Genomic DNA, 21,656 nt, shown 5'->3' with positions numbered 1-21,656 from the left:
TGCGTCTCCTAGCGACGGCGCGGCTCCGGCCGAGGCCCGCACCGGAAGTGACGACGGCGGGAGGCGGGGCTTCGGCCGTCACCGCTCCTCCTGGGCGGCTGGTGACGCCCCCTGCCCGCCGCTGACGCCATCGGCGGCGCCGTGACGCAGGCAGTGACGTCACCGGCAGCGTGGCCGACGCGCGAGGGGGCGGCGGCCACAGGTACGGTCCGGGGAGCCCGGGGCCGCCGGCGCGGGGCGTTCCCCCCGGTGCCGGGACTGGAGCGGGCGGCCCCGGCCCTGCCGCGCCCGCCGGGGTCGGGGCCGTGGCCGGGAGGGGCGGCGGGCGGGGGGCGTCACCGGGCTCCGTTCCGGCGCGGGGCCGGCGCCGCCACGGGCGAGCGAAGGGGGGAAGGTCCAGAACACACCAAACAGAATCATGGAGTGGTCTGGGTTGGAAGGGACCTTAAAGCTCGTCTGGTTCCAGCCCCCCCGCCATCAGCAGGGACCCCTTCCCCCAGGCAGGGGTGCTCAGAGCTCCATCCAGCCTGGCCTTGAACCCTGCCAGGGAGGGGGCAGCCACAGCTTCTCTGGGCAGCCTGGGCCAGGGCCTCACCACCCTCATGGGGAAGAATTTCTTCCAAATATCTAATCTAAATCTGCCCTCTTTTAGTTTTAGTGTCCTATCACTGCACCCCCTTGTGCAAAGCCCCTCTCCATCCTTCCTGCAGGCCCCTCCAGGCACTGGCAGCTGCTCTAAGGTCACCCCGGAGCCTTCTCTTCTCCAGGCTGAACAGCCCCAACACCCTCAGCCTGTCCTTCTTGCTGACTGTGTCTTTGAGCAAATGCTGCTTGGTCTTGATGGGATGAAAAGAGGAGCTTTTGCAGCAGCAGTAACGTGATTTCACCACAAGTCCCTTTCCACAGGGTTGTCTTTGTTTTGCAGCCCCTCCTGGTGCACGGCAAAGCGGAGGTGCGATGCCCCCCGGGCCCTGGGCAGGCAGTTGTCTCCGTTGGGGTGGAGGATGCTGGTTGTTGCCGCGTGCTCACTGGTAATGCTCTGACAGAGGGGTGCCGGTGGCGGGGTGGGTGGTGCCCCAGCTCAGAGGAACACATCCCAAGTACTGCTTCTTCGAGCTCCTACGAGGCAGGAGAGCACCTGCAGCTGCATAGGGAAATGACGGCAGCATATGGTCGGCGTGGTGAGCTGCAGTTGTGGTGAGCTACACCCTGTGCCAGCAGACTCGGGCCCTGTCAGCGAGGCTGGTGGTGCTGCGTGGTGGAAGTGGCAGTGGCAGGGCTGCTAACACTCTCAGGTTTTGCTTTTATTCAGGTATTTGACATCTCTCAAATGGATTGTGAAAAAGCGAGCAAGTTAGCAGGTTAAATGCCACGTACATTCATTTGTCGTGACAGGAGTTTGGTGTCTGTGAAATGCACTGCGCTGGCAGTGGCCTGCAACACTGAACTCTCCTCGTCTGTGGGATGCATCTAACAGTACGGAAAGCTGCACACATTCTGCACATTTCCTCCCCCTGTACTTATCCCCAGGTCCCTGGAAAATAGGGAGGATATTTTTCTTTCTTTTTCTCTGTCTAGTCCATGTCCTCTGTGCTTAAGCTACAGGTGAGGTCCATGCCTGGACAAGGTCCTCTACAACCTACTGCAGGTGACCCTGCTTCGGCAGGAGGGTTGGACCAGATGACCCACAGAGGTCCCTTCCAACCCCTGCCATTCTGTGATTCTGTGATTCTGTGAGGCGACAAGTTGTGTCCCTTTCCCAGGGAGGTTGTGGAGTCTCCTTCTCTGGAGATATTCAAGCCCCGCCTGGACAAGGTCCTGTGCAGCCTGCTGTAGGTGACCCTGCTTCGGCAGGGGGGTTGGACTGGGTGACCCACAGAGGTCCCTTCCAACCCCTACTATTCTGTGATTCTGTGATTCTGTGTCAGCCGCCCTTGGTGAAATTTAACAGAGTCTGTCTGCTGCAAGCCAAGGCCGTCCCTTGTTTCTGACAGGCCCTAAGCAGCTGTATCTTGCTATGTATCAAGCTAATGAGCTGAGCCATTGCCTACAGTCACGGGAACTTCTGTGGACTGATGGGGAAGCAGATGCTGCACCTTGTCATCCTGTGCTGGCCTGCATACGTCTGACAGAGGTTTTCTCTGAAGCTGAAATATGCTAGTTTTCATTTGGACTGTCTGTTCCGTGTCCATGTAACGAATTCAGTAGTGGTGCTAGAAAATCGCTGGGATATCAGAATGATCGGTGGTATCTAAGGCGTAGTGTGAGCGTGGAAGGGGCCAAGATCAAGCCATATCTACTGTGCAACAAGAGCAGCAAGAAATGGTTCGCCCTAGCAGAGGTCGGGTCAGATTGCCCTGTCCTGTGTGCTCAAGTCAGGGCGAGGGCTCTGAAGGGGGGGCTGCACTTTGCCGCCTGTGGGCTTTCTGGGTGTGTCTCCGTGGCAGAAAATGGCTGAAATTCAGTTAGTCCTAACATAGAAAATTACTCACGTGTTTTCTCCTGGGGTGTGATTGCTGCGTGCACAGCAAGCACTGAGCGTGGCACTTCATCTCTTCTGCTGAGCAGCAAAACCAAATATAAACCCCTGATATAAACCCCTGTTCTCTTGTTTTATCTGGTTTTATCTAGATTGACCTACTCGCTCTGATTTTTTTTAATTATTCCCAAATGGAGAAACAAAGGCACAGAGACTGCGTTGAAGTCACACATGGAATAGATGACAGACCCAGAAAGAGAGGGCTGGTCTGCGTGCATGCTGTCCTGCGCGTGGAACTTCGCAGCAGGTAGCTGTGGAAATCCACTGGGAAGCAGATATCCCCCGTGAGACACAGCTGCGGGGCCTCAGCGCTGGCTGGCTGGAGTCAGGGTTTTTTTGATGGAACTGACTCATCAGCAGCAAACACTGGAAATAAATCCTGAGGGAAAAGGTCCCTCCAGGAAAAAACAGGGTATAAAAAAGCAACCTATTTTGGATAGATGACACAATACCTATTGTGGAAGCCGCACAGGACAGTTTACCGATGCACAGTGAGGCCAAACCCAGACCAATGGCGCGGGGTGGGTGCAGCAGCGGTGAAGAGCGAGCTGTCACGCGGTGGAGAACAGAGGGGCACGGAAAGTGCTGACCGCCGTGAGCACTCATCGCTCAGCGATGCTCCCGTGGGTTTCGCAGGCCGCGTGCTCGGAAATGAGCGCTCCTCCCAGCTCGGTCGCGAGGCAGGCTGCGAGCCTGGAGAAGCCGAGTGCTGCGGAGCGTTTGTTTTATTTCCCAGCCTACGGCAGCCGGCGAGCGGCAGGACGTGCTGAGTAGGAATTGCTTGTTGTCAGGGCTGCAGGACGAGAGGGAAGCTGCAGGCTTCCCGGTCTGCCCGCAGCCCTTCGGCGCAGCCACGAAGGGCCTTCCGCTGCCCCAGCCCCGAGCAGCTCCGCAGCAGCTCTGCCCCGGGAGCCCCGTGGCTGAGCCGGCACCGGCGACAGCGAGGAGGCTGTCACCCAGCGTCGCTCTCGGGAGCTGAATTGTCCTGCGTCACACCCCGTGCTGGGTGCTGCTGGGCTGTTGTGGACGGGCGCTGGTGGCACCTCCCGAGGGTCTGCTCAGGCAGGAAGCTGGCGATGGCTCCTCGAGGTGTAACCCGCTGCAGCACCCTGTCAGAGTCTGTGGACTGCTGCGTGTCAATACCAAGGTTAAAAGTTAGCAAAATAAGGATTATTTCTTCCCTATGCTTTCCAAAGCAATACGTACTCTATGAAGTTCTGAAACAATTAGTGTTTTTTTACCAATAAAGCCTTATGTAACACAGTGTCTTTGAGCATCGCTTGCAGATACAGTTTTGCATGGCATGTGCTGAAACACGTCCCGCATTTAAAAGTGTAGCGACTAGATTTGTCCATGGTTGGAGGATTACAGAGCTGAGATAGCTTCTGTTAGGTGGGAGTGGCCAGTTGCTTCACTTCATGAGTGAATTACGCTGCTTCTTTCTGCGTTACATCTGCGTAGAGCTGTGGTGCAAACTGTACGTATCGTGGGTACGCCCGTTGTGTACATTCACACACGTGGGAGCGTGCATGTTTATGATCCAGAAGCTACGTGCCGTTAAACCACGACACTACTCAATCCAAACTGTCGCTTTTCTTTAAAGTATTGAAAATCAGGCTCTCATGGTCCTGGAAAAAACCCTAACTATTAGCAAAAGATCTGAATTTTCCAGCTGAACTGTAATGTGTGCAGTTGTTTAAGCCAGCCTTCCTTTAATGTATACAGCTGTGCCCAGATGGGGCTGCTTGCTTTCCGGCAGCTGCCCGAGCCGCCTGCTCAAGGTTTTTGTTTTTTCCTCTCATTACTTACAGTGCCTTTAGACTTATGGTAAAGAAGAGGCGGTTGTAGTTTCAGAGCTTTGCATTCCTCGCTGAGCCATGCCTGTGTTTGCATGCAAAGCCATCGCCTCCCCTCCAACTATTTTAATCATTTCAGAAAGGGTGGGTCATCAGGCATTTGGCAGCGGGCTCCTTTTATACAGCTGAGGTGGAGTCAGCCAATGACCTGCGAGCCTGGAAAATTTTGCAGGGCAGTTTCACTGGACGGCTTTGCAGAGCTGTGCCATTTGAATTTCAGCACAGACATCCACACACTGTGCTCTCCATTTCTGGCGTGTCTCCCAGCGCAGTTTAGCTGAGGCTCGGGTTTAGTTTTCCCTCCTCTCTCTCTCTCCCTGTAGTGACAGCTTCTCCAGGCTCCGCTAGCCAGGACTCCCGAGCGATCATGGAGGATACTACTTTGCAAATTATCGAACCCCCAACTGCCTCTGAAGCCTCTGAGGAGCAAGTGCCTGAAGAACCCATCAAATCAGACCAGATCAATGGCGTGATGGTGCTGACCCTGCTGGACAAGATCATTGGAGCAGTGGATCAGATCCAGCTGACCCAAACACAGCTGGAGGAGAGACAGCAAGAGATGGACAGCGCAGTGACCAGCATCCAAGGAGAATTAACCAAGCTGACAAAGGCACACACCACCACCAGCAACACTGTGAACAAGATGCTGGAAAAAGTGCGCAAGGTGAGCGTCAACGTGAAAACCGTTCGGCAGAACCTGGAAAAGCAAGCTGGGCAGATAAAGAAGCTGGAGGCCAACGAAGCGGAGCTGCTCAAACGCAGAAACTTCAAAGTCATGATCTACCAGGTAAGGAGTTGTTTCACAACTTCTCCATGTCCTGTTAGTGAGTGTTTTCTTTGCTAAGGGTTCTGTCGTACTGCATGGCCCATTACTCTCCCAAACTCCCCTGACTGTCTGATGGTCCGAATTGAGGTGGGTCCAGAGTACCTCCCTCATTCATGTTCCAAGGGAAGGGTTGGTAGAGTTGCTGTATTTAACAAGAATTTTAACAAGAATAGTGAGAATGGCCCTCAGCACTCATTGCAGTGGACCAGAAGTATCAAAATAATCTGCTTTTACTGCTTGGCTAAAAAAGGAACAAGAATGCACTGGGTTCTGGAAGGGAGTATTGTAAATCCGTCTGCCAACGTCTTTTCTGCTGAGAGGCAGCATGTGTATTGCTACGTGGAGGGCGATAATATTTCAGATTTGTGACATGCATCTGATAACAACAAGAGACAGTAACCCCAGCATCGGGGTTAATCTCACTGACCAGGACAGACAGAGACGGTAGAGAAAACACAAACAGCTCCTGGAGCTCGTTAGTACTCGGGTCTGCCTTTGCCGGTGTGCGTGTACAGATTGCCATGCTCTTCTCTGCAGCCTGCGAGTCTTGAATCTTCTCGTTGTCTGGTTTCAGTAACACCTTTGGTTTCCTTGGTGTTCAGCCCCTGCGCTAAGCGTTGGAGTTTTCCTTCAATATTAAACAAGAAAGAGAGGAAAATGCTGCTGTCAGTTTTCCTGTCTGGAGTCAGTCTTCCGTATCAGAGCAACTCTCATCTTGTGCCATGGAAGAAAAGTGAGTGAAATAGTTAACGATTCAGTTAGAAGCTTCTGGGTTAATAATAGACAGCGTCAGAGACAAATAGAGAAGCATCCAGTGCTGGTCACAGGAAGAGAGGGAAGAAAAACAGAAAAAAGGGGAAAACGCTTCCTACTACAGGGTTTGAAGGGAGAGCTGATCGTAATAGGCTCAGGAATCTAGCAAGTATGGGGGCCTGTGTAACTCTCTGATTCAGAGCTTAAGCATTTGTAGCTTTATCATGCCTGAAAGGCTGCAATACTTGAGCCTGTTCAGATCATACGGGCAACCTAATCAGTTATATATGTATTTGTTACAAGCTCTGTGTGTCAGGCTTTTGGGGGAGGATAGATCTATCCACAGAAAAATAAAACAGAACTCTAAATGTACTGCAGAAGCAACAAACATTGCAAAACGGGAAGAGTGAAGGGAATTGTTTAAACACAACATTCCTTGTGGATTACGGAAATAGGTAGGAAGCTGGCAAGCTTCTAGGTCCTTTGGAAGCATCCTAAACATTGGCAAATTGTCATTTTGCGAGCTGTTCAGTTTGGTTTGCTGTTGCTTAGGAATACTGAGTAGAGTTTCTCGTTGAATACAAAAAAGCAATCCTGCTGCTAGGGGAAATCAGGGGCAAAGCTCCTGCTGATGTAACAGGGACAGAACAGCCTCTGAGCGAGTCAGTTGACAAGGGACAATTGCAGGGATTTTGTGAATCATGAAGACGTGAAGAGAAAAAAAAGAACAATTTGTAGCTCAAAACAATTTCCCAGTGTGGAATTCAGTGTGGTTTGCCTGTGAGGCCGCAGAGCACAAGTGAGAAATTCTCCAGGTTTGCTTCATGTGAAATGGAGCCCTTTGCGCCCTCGTGGAAGTCCTCGCACTGCTGCAGGGAGCCGGAGTAAACCTTGCCACAAAGGGTGAGGATGCAGTTTTAGGGAGACCAGAGGTGTGGCAGCGAGCGTGCGGATGGCTGACGGACACCGTGAAGGCAAACGAAGGCTCACTGGGAGGAAAAACTCCTGATTATCTCGTAATTTGGTGCTTAAACAGAAAAGCAAAACCCACAATGGGCTTTTGATGTTCAAATGCTAGGAAGAAATAGGCAGTAATAATGTTAATGTGCCTGAGTAACAAATACTTTTATCGATAGTACTCTTGTGCTGCATTACTGTGGCAAAGGCAGAGCCACGCAGCAAGGATCCTATTGCCAGGCAGGGCCACAGGGGCTTCCCTGGAGGAATGGGGTATATTTGTGCAGTCCTCTGCGACAGCGTAACCACTCGTTCCTGCAGACGATGGAAACGTAGATTTTTGGTCAACGGAGAATGTTTCTACGTTAAATCAACCTACAGTCTGTCTCAGAGCTGCATTAATTATTATTTCGCATACAGAAAATTGGGTTGCTTAATAGTTACATTATTCTGTAGATTGCCCGCCATAAAAATGTCATCATGTAATTTTCAGTGTGCAGAAACCTGAATTGTATGGCGTGGTGCAAGGAGAAATAACCGGTCGTATGTAGGAGCCTCTCTTATTTGTGGAGACCTTTGTTCTGAAGAAGTTAAACGCTTTGGGGGATCGCGGCAGTTTTGCTCTTGGCTTTGGGGGGATTTTATTCTGCTTTGTGTTTTCCTGGGAGGGACGGGATTTTTAGAGTTTGTGTCTTATTGTAATTACGGAGATGTCGTTCTTCAGCAATTCCTAACACAGACCGGCTGTGGGAGTTGCACGGCAAATTTGCAAAAACATCAAGTTACAGTTTTGTGTCCCAGTTGATTCATATGAATATTTTATCACGGTCAGTAATCCCAGGCACATCGGTGACCGCAGTGGTACTCCGTCTGGGGTTATCCAAAAGAGGTGACGCTAACACACTGAAAGGATTAAACTCTAGACAGAAGGAAGTTTTGTGGGTGCATCGTAACGGCAGCTATCAAACCGAGCGCGATGTTCAGCTGCTCTGCTGCTAGTGAACAACGCTGTTTGTTGCAGGAAGCCTTGCTGATCCCTGCTGGGTTACCCGTTCACTAATGTCCTGCTCTGTTTCAGTATTAATAACCATGAAATTAAAAAAAAATATATCACGAGTATGTAAAACCAGAGCTTTCTGATGGGCTCCACGCTGGGAGTTTAAATGAGGAAAATTCACTGTTTTCTTGTGTCTATCAATTAAAAAAAAAATACAAAAGAAATCTTTTCTAATTCAGTGTTTTGCTTCTGAAGACCCAGCACCTATCAAAGTTCGTGTGAGATACTTTCTTGATAATGTAATTACTTCTGTGATGGTGAGCGACATTATTACTACTTTCTACCTTGGAGAAACCTGCCTTTGGAAAGCTGTGATCAACTTTCCTGTGCAATTGGATTTTCAGTTGCTAAGGCTAAAAATGCAAAGATTTATTAGTCTTTTCTGTTGGAGAACAAGAGATAAACTCATCTTAAGAGACACAAAATCTTACGTCCAACCAGCAGCGGGTATTTTCAAGCAGGATAGCTGAGTAAAAAGCAGTCGTGCTCTGTCGGGATTTAGTGCTGCGTGGTTCTGCGGTGTGAAGGGATGAAAGGAGGAAAAGATAGATCAGGTCTCTACTGGTTATAGGTGTTTGATTGTTCTCTCGGCGCTGAGCACCGAGTCTCCGGCAGCTACGGAGGGCCTGTTTCAGGAGTGCAGAGAGGCCCTTTCGGCACCTTGGGAGAAGAGGTCGAACTGCGTGTGAGAGTGGTGTGTTGCTACCTGCTAGTTAGGAGGAAATGGAAATCAAATTTTGTTCAGGGAAAGCTTGACCTGCCAAGATGAGCCTAAAGCGCGTCTGCCCGTGTCATTTCGAACTTGAACGGAGAATCGCTGCCGCTGGGGCCGGCTCAGGGCGAGGCACTGAGCAGAATGTTTACCGGCCATTGCTCGCAGTCTCCTGTGGATGTGTGCGTGCTTCCTCGCTTGCTCGCTCTGTCAAATACGCTTCTACCTGGCCAGGCCAGGAGTTGGTCTGATTTCTACTGAGAGCAGTTTTTGTACCGACGCAGGGAATTAGATTGATTCTTAAGAATTAAATCTGAAAAAACCAAACCCCCTCCAAACTACCACATCTTTTTGTTTTGAAAACGAGCGTGCCAAAGCGAAGGTGACAGCCTTCCGACAAGCTGCTGTGCGGACAGGAGCTCAGTGCTCTCACCGTTAGCAGGACTTGCCTTCCTGAGAAGTCCGATGTCAGACGGCTGCGTGCACTTACTGGCAGCCCATGGGAGCACAGCTCCTCAGTGCTTCCTTTGTGCCGCCTGCCTTTCAGAGAAATTAGGACACCGACACATTGGGTTGAGTGGCTGCTAATAAAAACAAACTCAAGTGGCTTCACCCCAGATCTCCTGGTTTTAGGATACAAGAATCTGGGGCTGGTTACTACAGCTCATCATGAAATAATGGATGTCCCATGCACAAAGCTGCTGCTCTAAATCCAGACAGCGTGCCGCATTCATCGGAAGAACGGCACATGTCAGCACTCACGTAAGCACAGCATTTTTCCTCCAAACATTTTTCAACAATTAAACTTATTCTTGTAAATGTCAAAGGCCTGATTTTCCTACAGCCAGACAAATGCTTGCAGCACGCAGCACACAGATGAAATACTGAATTTTTAGAGTATGCTGATCCTTTATTCTGAGGCTCACGAGGGTGCCGAGCTGGAGGGAAGTCTGGCTCGTGATGTGCGGCATTGTCTGTTGGAAAGAGAGCGGCCTTTGTCGAAGGTGTGCGGGCGGGCTGCTCCCCACGCTGTCGGACTCGGGGGCTCCGGGGGCTCCGGGGGCTCCAGGGGCTCCGGCGGCCGCTCGGAGCCTCGGCAGAAGTGGAGTTTCTCTGGGAAGGGCCAGGCGGTTACGGGAGCTGAGTAGAACACGAGTCTCAGCCATATGATGTGTAGGGTAGGTAGGGCTGGACGAGGAAATATAAATAGCACAGCTTGACTTTTGTGCCTTGAGTGGGCCTTATACGGGCGAGAGCAACAAGGTTGTCGATCATGGCGCGGAGGGGTGGATTTCAATCCCACACATTAACGCAACAGGTTCGGATGCCAGACCTGAACTGCCTCAGTTTTAGGTCTGTGCTCCTCAAAAGAGAGCATGGAAAAGAAGATGAGCTCGGGGCTCTGATGGGAAGCATGGGGCAGGGAGCACAGGGTGTACAAACCCAGGCACCGCAGCTGCCGCACCCACCCCCGGGGTGCCGCCTCTCCCCACCTTGCCTTTACTAAGAAACACAAAAAATCTGAATCACACAAACTGAACCTCACTAACGAAGGGCTGATACTGTTTGTCTCTGATCCTCTGTTGCTGGAACAGAGGGGTCTCAGCCCAGCGAGCTGTTGTGTCTTCCCTTCTGTTCTCCTGCTTTTGGCTGCAGAAGTAGCAAAAGTAGAGGTGAAAAAATGCCATCCCAGGGGAAAGAGAAAAAGATCATTTGACTTCTTTCCTTCAGGCTGCAGCACGGAATTCTTCATCCATCGTAAGGGGCACCATGTTAACATCCTGGTGTGCAAAGAATCCTTCAGATTCTCTGCACATTACTGGACTGTAAGAGTCTCAAGATAATAATTCACAGGAAACAGCTCTCACTTCCAGGATTTTTCTTAGTGCAGATTATCAGTCTTTCTACCGAAAGGCAGCTCTGGAGGATAGATTTCTCTGTTGCAGCCTGGAATCAGCTGCATTAATATTTCATTGCTAAGCTATTATTTATAAGCAGTTAGTACCAGGACTGTGCGCTTTGCCGAAATCCTTTCAGCATTACAGTTACACACTGAGCTGTGCAGCAATAAATTGTCTCAGAGCAAAGGGCTGGAGGCTGCTCAGCCAGTTGGGGTAGGGTTGGATCGCATGATTAATACCTCATGAAAGTAAAACCAAAGGTAATATTCCTTCTGATCGCATATTCCTCCCTCAGGCCTCTCTTGTGCCTGGCAGCAGTGGAGCTAAGCGTCCATCCCGACGTCGGTGTGATGCCAGCGGGGCCGCAGCACACAGGAGCACGGTGCAGTGCAGAGCTGGCCGGCCGTGCTCCGGGGGCTGGGTCGCTGGAGCGCTCTAGTTTCCCCTGAGACTGTGGCTCATCTCCTGTTCTTCAGCTAGATATGAGCCCTCAGCAAAAATAAATTAACCTGTCGTGGACAGACGGCAGGAAAGGCTTTCCAGGGCCACATGTAACCAAGTTTGCAGGTCTGGGATTAGAAGCCAAAGAGTTCAAGAAGCCAGCCAGCGTTCAGACCAAGCCTCTCTGGAAAGGCACAGTCCCGTTACTCTCAGGAGGATGGGGCCAAGCTCTTTTCAGTGGTGCCCAGCGACAGGACAAGGGGCAATGGGCACAAACTGAAGCTCAGGAAGTTCCGTCTGAACATGAGGAGGAACTTCTTCCCTCTGAGGGTGACAGAGCACTGGAACAGGCTGCCCAGGGAGGTTGTGGAGTCTCCTTCTCTGGAGATATTCCAGACCCGCCTGGACAAGGTCCTGTGCAGCCTGCTGTAGGTGACCCTGCTTCGGCAGGAGGGTTGGACTGGGTGACCCACAGAGGTCCCTTCCAACCCCTACCATTCTGTGATTCTGTGATTCTGTGATTCTCCAGTGTTCCCTGGGTGGGCGTCTGACTGGTGGGTGGTAAAAGCTGCTGGGTGCTGTAGGCGCTGCCGAACACCGGCCGGGCGTGAGCGTCGTGGCAGAAGTGGCACTCCTGCCTGTTACCTCCATCTCCCCTGTTGTACGTCCGTGCGAACGCTGTGTGCTGGCGTGCGTCCCTGCCTCGAGGCAGGCTCTGAGCTGCCGGGGCTGCCTCGCCGGCGCTGTCGCCCATCCCCGCTCCAGCCAAGGCGTGCGGCTCCTGCCGGGCCGGCGAGCGGGAGCGAGCACCCGCGCTCGGGCTGACACGGCCGTTCTTCCCGAGAACGCGCTGCTTGGCCTGGGCACGGACTTGGTGAAACCGAGGGCTGTTCCTGCGTCTTCGCTGCAGCTGCTTCTTGCTGCCCGCCCCAGAAGTGTGATGTGCCGTCCCTGTCCGGTTAGTGAGCAGAGGACCACGCCGTCTCCACTCGCTGATGTGCTGTGGTGCATCTGTGACCCATGAAAAGCGTGGCAATGACTCGCAAGCTTTTCAGCAATGGGCTTAGCCCTCTGTTACCCTGTTTGGGATAACGGTTGTCCTCTTGATTCTGCACGATCTCCTACAGCTCACAAAGTACCTGAAGAATTGTGGGTCCACTGTCCAGCTGCAAGATGAGACAAAGACCAGAAACAAAGATGCTCAGTGTCAGTGAGGAAAATTCAAATATTTAGAATAAGAAGGCTCAGGATGTTTAGTCTATAGCATTATGTGAGGATGCAAATATCAGTATCAGCACAGATCTATCTGCAATTCGTCAGTCATGCAAACTCCATCTTCACTGGGTTGCTGTTCAGAAATAGCTCTGGAGTTATTAATCAGTTGGGACAGGTTTATCCGGGAGGAGCCGTTCTGAGAGTAAAGCCAGTTGTACAAACAGACTGATAATAGAATCAAAACTTTTTTCTGCTGTCAGAGGGGAAAAAAAAAAAAAGCCTTTTCACTCTGCAATCTATTTACTTCTCTGTTTCCAACAGCGCTGCCTTTCTTCTGACTCACTGTTAGGCAGGAGCACTTTTCCAAACAGCCTCCTCCTCTCCCAGTGCCATTCGTGCCTTGCTTTTCACCACCAGGTTTGAGCTAGCTCCAGTGCCTTTACCATGCTGCTGGTTCTCACCAGCTAATGAAGAAGATACAGCTTTTAGGTCATAGCTTCCAGGACACAGACTAACTAGACGCGCCTAATAGAAAAAAGTGTCAAGAAGATTGTACAATACACAAAATTACTGAGGGTAGAAGGACTTCTGCTAGGCAGGGAGATACTGCTTGAGAACAAACTAGCTTATCCCTTTAACATTTACCTAATCCCTAGCTATTTTGCTTCTACCCCTTGTATTTTAGATATTTTCCTTCATCTCAGCAGTATTCTTTGGTGACTTCTTACTGCAGGATTCAGTAGTCTTCTCTCTAAGGTCTCGAGGCTTCTCTTTTTATGGACCTCTTGGCACTACTGGAGATAGTATCTGTCCAGCCTTTGGAACAAAAGAATCGAGGCCATGCCTATTGCGTAGGGAGGGGTTAATTTTATATACCAGCTGCTGCTGGGGATGCTGAGGAGGTGTCCTATTAGGTGCTGTCCTCAGGGTGTGTTTAGCAGAAGAGAGAGGCTTGGATTTTGCAGTGAGCCCGTTTGCTGTGTCACTGGGCATAGACGTCTGTGAGCTGCTGGGTATTGTCCCGCGCTGGGCACGCTGGCAGAGCCGGCGGTTGGGGTTCTGCAGTCACAGCCAGCTGTTTCGATCTCTCCAGCTTGTGTATTTGAATTAATAAACAGAGGGGTTTAAAATCACTATCTCTTCACAATCCTACACATACAAGCAAACTCTGCTTTACCTACACCACCAAAATGGGAGCTATCTGCAGAACAGCTGACACCAGATCACTCTGTGAACAGCAGTCTGAAAAGAGCAGAATCTGGCCCTGGGGCAGTGCTCGGTGTAAACGTGCCTGAAACCATAGAAGGGATTCTGCATCTCCTGGGACCTGCTGTGAGTTGGGGAAGGACACTCTTCCTTCTAATAAATCTTTGCTGCCTGTCTTTTCTGTCAGATTTTGCTGCCTGGCTTGTCCCTTTACCAAAACATGCCCCTGTGCCTTTTCTCTCTGCCTGTTCTCATGCTAATCCAGATTACTTTGTTGGGGATGTTCCTGATGAGGTTCCTGGCGGGGACAGGTAAGTTTTTCTGGTGTGCTTCCTCTCCGCTGGCCATTGAAACGCAGTTTTCCTCATCTTAGCCCGAGAAGATCCCGAGTGTGCGCTTTGAGTCTTCGCCAGGGACTGCCCTCTGAGCCGTCTCCAGGAGCGGTTCCCTCTGCCCGCGCTGCGGAGAGTGCCATGGCCCAGATCAGCAGAAGACGTGCGAGGAGGCAGCAGCTTAGGGCCTCAGCAGGGGTAACCCCCGAAGATCGCTTTGAACCTCTTCCGAAGTCTGCTGACTCCAGAGCCTTTGCCTTCTCCGCCCGTTTGTGGCTGCTGCAAGCCGCAGCGCTGCACGGCTGATCTTTGGGGTGGCAGAAGTGCCTCCGCTTGCTGCCTGATCTGCTTGCTGCTTGCTGCATGCTTCTGCCCGAGTTACAGCGGGTGGTGAGGAGCTGGGATTTTCTCTCCGGCATTACAGGACTGGTGCGCTACCTCTGCGATCTGGGAGGGAGGAATCGTTTGCGTGGCCAGCACGAAGGGCTGGCAGCCAGGAGCAGCTGGCTCTGCTGGCGTCTGCTGTGGCAGGGCTAATCCCACCTCTTCTCTGAGCCTCGGTTTCTCCCGCTGAAATACAGACCTGGTAATGCCTCCTCAGGCTGCTTGTAAGGTTTGGTTTGTAGGTGTTTGTGGAATGGTTTGAAGTTGTTGTTTTAAATAGAGAAAAGACAGGCAGAGAGCACAAACTGTGTGACTTAAAACTACGGCTGTGCCAGGCAGGTGCTGCAGCATCCATCTCTGCTCAGGGGCAGCCCCAGCGCTGCTCACTGGGAGCCAGGCTGCTGCGTGCCGGCTGGAGCCGGCGGTGGCTTGGGCTGCTGTTTGTCTAACACTTATCTGGTGGCACAAGGGCCACAGGTACCAGCACAGTGCCCGGTCAGCCTTCCTCCTATTGTGTGGCTGCTGGAGCAAACACCCTGAGCTCCAGGTGCCTGTGCTCTGGGCGCTCACCCCGTGGCGTGTGCCGCGCTGCCCGGTGGGAACGGCCACGTCGGCCGGTGGACGGGGCTGCCCCGGGCGCTGGTGGGCTCAGCCCGAGAACGGTGGGCTCAGCGGGAAGCCGCCAGGGAAAGCTTCTCCTTTTCAAGGAGAGTGACAGGGTTTTTAAAAAAGGCAGTTTTTTGTGATACAGCAGAGAGTCTGACAGCAATTGTCATCTCCACAGAAAAAGTCTGTTCCAACAAGGTGCTGGAGAAGAAAGCACAGCCCTCCTCTTTTCTGGGCATCTTTACACCCCTGAGCTCTGCCAGGCCGTGGGTGCTTGTCAGGGGCATTGCTGTTACTCAGGAATGACTGAATCCTCCTTCCCGTGACGCTGACGGCGGTCAGCACAGGAAAGCATCCTCGAAGGACTGGCAGAGCAAACCAAGCTATCGTGGCAATGGGAGTGTAGAACAACTTCTTCTCTGGCAGGGCGCGATCTGACCTGGAACGCTGTCTTCTGCCCAGATGCTTGCAACCCTCCCTCAGAGCTGGTCTGGCCGGCCCTGGGTGGGCAGAGGAAGGGCTGGCACGGCGCGGGAGCTGCAGCAAGCTCCGGCTCACCCGGCAGCAGTGGGATCGGCCCGTTTTGGTCATAGCAGAGTCTGGGGATGTGAGCTGGTCGTGTTCTGCATGCTGTGGCTGCATGTGAACCAAACTCAACTGTTTGTGCTGTTGCAAATGTGTAAAAATAACTGAACGAGATGAATTGCAGATGTGATTAGCATGCACGTGTGAAAAATCCTCATTAAACCTTCAAGCTGGAGATCGGAATGGCCGGGAGTTCTGGGACTCTGTTTTTTACACGCTGACAATAAAATCGTCTTCCAGAGCAGTCTGGGAGCCCTTCTCGCGTGGCGGGAGTGTTCCCCAGATTTGCTGGTGATTCTGCAGCGCTTGAAGAGCTCTGCTCGGCTGGGAACGCAGCTCGGCTTTGTGTCTCATCGGCCTTTTATACGGCGGGGGAAGTGTTTACGTGTGTTGTAGCAACCGGGCGGCGTGTCCATGGCGTGTCCATGGCCGCGCGGGGCTGCCTGCGTGACTCACTGCGGGGGAACTCGGCCTGGAAAACAACGGCAGACGTCGAGCCCCCGTAGCGCGGTGAGGCAGGGGGCTGACAGCCCGCAGCTGCGTGAGGCGGGGGAACCGAGCAGCCCAGCACCGTCACCCGGCTGCCGCGGGCGCTGCCGCGGGCGCCCGGAGGTCTGCGGAGGGACGGGAGTCCCGTCCCGCCGGCCCTGCCGCTCCCCGGGGCCGGGAGCTGCCCGGGAGGCCTGTGCCGAGGGCACCGCGCAGCTGTGGGTGTCAGAGTGCGAGACGGGCCGGGGCGGCACGTTGCAAACGGGCAGAAGAAACATCTGGAACGGGAGCTGGGTCGTGAGGCGAAGCGCATCGGGCGGCAGCGAGCGCAGTCCCAGCAGACCCGTGGCCACCGCCCGTCCTTCTGCTGGGCGTAGCTCTGCTCTCTGCACAGAGCGGGAAGGTTTTTCTTCTGCTGGTATAAAAATCTTCTGAGAAACCTTGTTTACCCGCTGTCTTTGTGCCAGCTGGGTTCAAGCTCTCTCACGGAACAGAACAAGTCTGCGTCTGCTGATTGGGAGCCAGGGTTTGGACACCCCAACAGGCAGGGATGCCAAGACGCAGGATTTTGGACTCGTCCACTTCAAGGGTCAGTATTTTCCCAGTAAAAATAGAGTAGCTGGAATGCCTGGTGTTAAAAATGTGGCTTATCTGGATGAGTCATGAGTGAAATAAAGTGCACAGACCGTGCTGCCTTGCCCGGAGCGGGGATTTGTGTAGCAGCCGCCCGCAGACCCGCGATGGTTCTGGATTGTTCCAGCAAGGCCCCGTTGCGCTGCAGGCAGAGGCGGCTTTGTCTGCGGGCACGCTCTGCCCCGTTCCCGCAGCAGGAACGCCTGGAGCGGGCAGCGGGAGACCCTCGCTGGCATCTGGGCAGCGCCTGGCTGCGGGTGCGGAGCTACACGCGAGCGATGCTCCGCAGCAACGTGCCCGTCCCCGTTAAGACGTGCCGGAGCTGCTGGTTGCTCTCCACCAGCTGTCCTGTCCATACGCCAGAGCCCACTGAACCCGCAGCCAGGCTCCCGAGGTGCAGGTGGGCTTCGGAGCAGGGACTGACCCGCGGCACGCAGAGCTGAAAACCCACCAGCTGTCCTCCAGCTGCCTGCCTGCCGCTCGGAGAAGCGACCAGGCTGAAGAGGAGTCAGGGGAAAAACATGCAGGAATTATACCCGGCACAGGGAAGAGAGACGCCCCGTCCGGGGGCCCTCGGCCGGCCTGGCAGCCCTGCGGCAGGCACGCTGCGCCGTCACCCCGGCCCTGCGGGACCGGGACGGGTGAAGGTCGCAAAGGGTTTCCCAAGCGCAGCTGGAGAAAAGCTCTCGGAACCAGTCTGGGGGGAGGAGGCTGGGACTGCAGGCACCCTCACCTGTGGGAATGGCCGCGCTCCCTCTCTGCTCCGCGTCGAGCAGTGAGGGTGCCTGGGGGACGAGGTGTGAGCGGGGCTGGGCTGGGGCGCGGGCAGCTGCCTGCGGGGACGGCGCAGGGGACGGCAGAGCGGGTCCGTGAATGCAGGCATTCTGCGGGAGCTCGGGCCGAGCAGCCGGGCGATTGCTGCTCCCAGGGTGGGGTGGCGGGGGTTAGAGCCGCGCTGTCGCCCTGGCAGGGGCTGCTCCGTGTCCGGGAGCTGCCGTGGGCCCGTCCTCACGGCTGTGGGGAGAGCGCGCAGGACGCTGCCGGGGTCGGATGGCTGTGGGGCTGTGCAGCCCGTTCAGCCACACCAGGAAACTCGGTCAGAAGATGGATTTGGTGGGGTAACACGAGGAAAGGTGGTTGTTTGTGTGGCAGACGTGGAGTTTTTGCGGTGGTGTTTCTTTCTGCACACACATGTTCTGGAGCTGACAAGGGGCCGATAAGTATCTGAGTTGCAGGATATGGCCTGTGTCCAGCGACAGCGGTGCCAGGCGAGAGGGGGATGCCTTTGTTCTGGCTCATTGTGTTGACTCGGAGGGAAGGAAGCGGCTGGAGTTCCTGATGTTCTTGGCTCGGCAGGGCAGGGTCCCCGGGAGCCTCGGGGATTGCTCCAGCAGGTGTTGTTGTGGAGAACAGGATCCCGGCCTGCCCAGCGACGCGGGCTTGTTCTGCGCTGACCTCACCCTCGGAGAGCATGGGTATTGTTTTCTCCTGGAGCGGCTCATCAAATGGAGAAAACAGATGTTGGCCGCTTCACCTCCATCTCCAGAAAGTGTTTGAGGTCTGAGCAGGGAGCGTCCTGTCCTGCCTCCGTCCAGGGGCTCGGGCCGCAGCGGCAGCGTGGCCGTGGGCTCGGCGAGCCGGAGCAGCGCTCGGAGCGGCTCTTCGGGGCCGGGCCTCAGCAGCCGTCCTGGCAGTCACAGAATCACAGAATCACACAGTCCAACCATCCCGAGGGTCCTGGCCCTCGACATCTGCGCAGCTCCTTGCTCGCAGCCGCACTGGTGCCGTGGCCGCCGCTGCGCAGACGTGGCACGCGGAGCACGCCGCCTCGCACGGGAGACGCCTCGGCAAATTCACCCTCCTGGAGACGGGGCAGCTCGGCTCCCTGAGCCGCGGGAGGGCGAGTCGCCGCGGCGTTCGCCACACGCTTCAAGCACTTGGGCCTGGGGTGCCCCGGGGTCTGCCCCGCGGCTTCGCTGCGTCCCCTGTCCGTGCTCTGCTCAGCTCCGGCCACCGGGGCCGGGAATGGTGCCCGGCATCCTGCTGCCCAGGCTGCTCTCCAGCCCTCAGCCCCGCTGCCCCGCTCCCGGCCTGCCCGTTCCACGCGCTGCCCTTCGGCTGCTTTCCGGCAGCGCTCGTCTCGGCAGCTCCACGCCTCTCCCGCCCAGCTCCGTAGATTAAAACCGCTCGGGCAATAAATTTCTGCACCGTGGGCCGCAGCCCTGCAGCTGTGACGCTGGGTACAGCGACGGGCTATTTCCAGCCTGTCCTGGGGACAGAGGGTGATTCATTGCAGCAGGACGCACGCTATGTGCTGCTCGGATGAAAACCAATCCCGCTCCGGGCTGAGCCCCTCTCCTGGGTGCATGCTTGTCCTCTGCCGCCGGGATCAGAAACTTGGCTGACCCGGGGGAGCGGAGAAGCTGAATGAATTCACCCCCCATCCGGAGCAGAGACAGCGTAACCTTGCAGACCTCGCTGGGCGAGCCGGGGCCGCCGTCTCTGCTGCCCTCGGACACAGGCTTGGACCAACTCCCCGACTCCCAGTGGAGAAGTGGGAAAAGCAGCCTGTGCCCTCCTGAGGGATGTCCCAGCCCCACGGCTGGATGCTGCAGGCCTTGGGACAGTCCGAGCGCAGCCGGGCTCGGGCCATGTGCTGCCCGGGGCCGCCGTGTCCGGACCCTGGCTGGGCTGGAGCCGAGGGGGTGGCCAGCAGCCCACCGAGGGAGGACCACCGGCAGGAAGGACACTGGATGGCGGCGGGCTGGCGGGGACCGGGGGGCTCCGGGCAGGCACCGGGGAGCGAAGGGGCAGCAGACGGCTCGGGTGGGTTCCCCGCAGCCCTCCACGGCTGGATGCGGGCGGGGGCTGGTCGGGGGCCAGGTCCTGGGACGAAGATGAAACTGGAGGGGAAGGGACTGCGGCAGGGGCGCGGGAGGAGGGAGAAGCCCCCAGTCCCAGCGCTGGCCTGCCTCTTCTGCACGGCGCTGGGGGGCTGGGGCCGGCCAGCAGAGCCCTGGGCTGCTACGGGCAGGGCAGGGCAGGCCCGACCCCATCGCTGGGCTCTCCCAGGCAGGCCGAGGCCGGGCTGGGCTCTCCCCACTCTGCAGCACTGCGGCTGCGGAGCCCGGGCGAGCGTGTCTCACTGGCTCCGCTCTGTGTCTTGCAGGATGAAGTGAAGCTCCCGTCCAAGCTGAGCATCAGCAAGTCTCTGAAGGAGGGTGAAAAGCTGGAGAAGGAAGGTGAGGGCGAGGAGGTGCCTGTGGGTGAGGACCACGCAGAGGAGGACCACATCCAGCTCTCCTCGGATGAAGAGGTGGAGGTTGAAGAGATTATTGAAGAGTCACGGGCAGAGCGCATCAAAAGGAGCGGCATGAAAAGAGTGGATGACTTTAAGAAGGCGTTCTCAAAGGAGAAGATGGAGAAGACGAAGCTAAAGACCAAGGAAAACCTGGAGAAGACCCGCCACAACTTGGAGAAGACCCGCCACAACCTGGAGAAGAGGATGAACAAACTGGGCACCAAGATTGTGACTAACGAAAGGAGGGAGAAGATGAAGAGCTCTCGGGACAAGCTGCGGAAGTCCTTCACCCCTGACCACACCATCTATGCCAGGTCCAAGACAGCCGTCTACAAAGTGCCACCCTTCACTTTCCATGTCAAGAAAATAAGAGAGGGCGAGGTGGAAGTGAAAGCCACGGAGCTGGTGGAGGTTGGTGGAGAGGAGGGAGAAAACTCGGATCTGCTGCGTGGGGAGAGCCCCGAGATGCAGACGCTGCTGGAGATCACGGAGGAGTCCGACGCGGTACTGGTGGACAAGAGCGACAGCGAGTAGGACGGGCTGCAGCGCGGAAGGGTTGTGGACGACGGCTGAACACGTAACCGTTCCCATTTCGAGCTCTCTCTCTGCCCTGGGGCCCCGGGGCCAGTGTACACGACGCATCTTTCCTGCCCTGCAGAGCCGCCGCCAATCCCCTGCCTGCTAGGACGAGGTGTATTTTATATTTTAGTTTTAGCACGCAGAAGCGTTAGGAACACGGGACTGTTTTTCTTACACTGTCAAACCACCCCTGGAGACCATTCCTGCCGCAGGCTGCGCCAGAGCCGAAGACGGGCGCTGCGCGACGGGGACCCAGCTGGCGAGTGCTAAAGCCAAGACAGCGGCCGTACACCTGGAAATCCCGAGTGTCCTCCACGAGCAAAGACCTGGTGTCAAGAAAGCTTCCCTGCCAGCAGCTCGCCGGCCCACGCCACGCTCCCCGCACCAGGCTGTGCGGCCGTGCCCGCTGGCCGCCCACAGGGGAGCAGAGCGCCCGGGACGCACCCAGCGCGTGGAGGGAAGAGCTGAGCGAGTCCCGACGACGGGCAGCGTGCGGCGAAGCCGAGCCAGCTGCGCGGTGGGCAGGCGGCTCCGCACCCCTCCGCCCTCCCGAGGACCCGGTTACGCGGCGGCGCCGAGGATGGCCTCGCCACGGAGCAGCCCTGCAGCTGGGCCTGCCGTGGGTGCCCGCGTGGCACCGCACCGCCCGCGCCCGCTGCTGCTCCCCGCCGCGCTGGGGCCGTCCGACAGCCCCAGGGCTGCAGCAGGAGCAGCGCAGGCCATGGGCGTCCGCACGCTGCCCTGCCCGCGGCCCCGCGAGCCGGGCAGGGAGACGGCGGGGGTGGGTGCTGGGTGCGGCCCCCCCCAGCGCATGCAGCCTGGTGGCAGCGGGTGCCAAGGGACACGCAACGTGTTCACGGAGCGCTGCGGGACGCGGCGACGCCCCGGGCGGCTCCCGGCTGTCCCAGCGGCCCCGGCCATCCCCGGGTGCTGCCTGCGCCGGGGCTCGGCACGGCTCGGCCTCGTGCCGCGGCCCGCGCTCCCCCCCTCCCCGCTCCCCGCTCCTCCCCGCCGCGCGCCCGCAGCATGGCAGCCTCGCCCCGCACACCGCGCCCCCGCCGCCGCGTGCCCCGGCCCCGCCCACCGCCCGCTGCCCCCCGCCCCCGCGCCCCCGCGCAGACACTCGCTTCCCCGCCACGAACCGGCCCCCCCCCACTGCCCCGCGCCCCCGCCCCGCGCTCGGGCATGGGGGGGGGCAGCGGCTGCGGGGCCGGGGGCGCGGGAGCCCCGCGAGCAGCGCAGCCAATAAAGTCTCTTTTCTACACCGCCCGCGTCCAGCCTGTC

At 56.2% G+C, this 21,656-nt stretch overlaps 1 protein-coding gene across 2 annotated transcripts; it reads left to right on the top strand.

The window, feature by feature from the left end:
- Window positions 1–54: 54 nt before the first annotated feature.
- CAVIN1 (caveolae associated protein 1) lies at window positions 55–20,976 on the top strand. Of its 2 annotated transcripts, XM_075443360.1 has the most exons (4): window positions 55–202; window positions 926–1,031; window positions 4,719–5,182; window positions 19,662–20,976. In XM_075443360.1, exons 3-4 carry the CDS (start codon window positions 4,763–4,765, stop codon window positions 20,325–20,327), a joined length of 1,086 nt encoding a protein of 361 aa, XP_075299475.1. In that variant the 5' UTR covers window positions 55–202; window positions 926–1,031; window positions 4,719–4,762; the 3' UTR covers window positions 20,328–20,976. The 2 variants fall into 2 exon arrangements, with proteins under 2 accessions (XP_075299475.1, XP_075299474.1); XM_075443359.1 differs by lacking the exon at window positions 926–1,031.
- Window positions 20,977–21,656: the final 680 nt, after the last annotated feature.

Source organism: Opisthocomus hoazin, chromosome 26 (genome assembly GCF_030867145.1).
Source record: "Opisthocomus hoazin isolate bOpiHoa1 chromosome 26, bOpiHoa1.hap1, whole genome shotgun sequence".
In the NCBI taxonomy this organism is placed as follows: domain Eukaryota; kingdom Metazoa; phylum Chordata; class Aves; order Opisthocomiformes; family Opisthocomidae; genus Opisthocomus; species Opisthocomus hoazin.
The sequence above is the reverse complement of the archived record's forward strand: the minus strand, read 5'-3'. Positions and strand labels throughout refer to the sequence as shown.

Bases quoted from the DNA above. Each gene is read 5' to 3' on its own strand.
- CAVIN1 (XM_075443359.1), top strand. From the start codon at position 4,763: ATGGAGGATACTACTTTGCAAATTATCGAACCCCCAACTGCCTCTGAA. The intron at 5,183-19,661 runs GTAAGGAGTTGT...TGTGTCTTGCAG, and splicing joins TCAAAGTCATGATCTACCAG to GATGAAGTGAAGCTCCCGTC.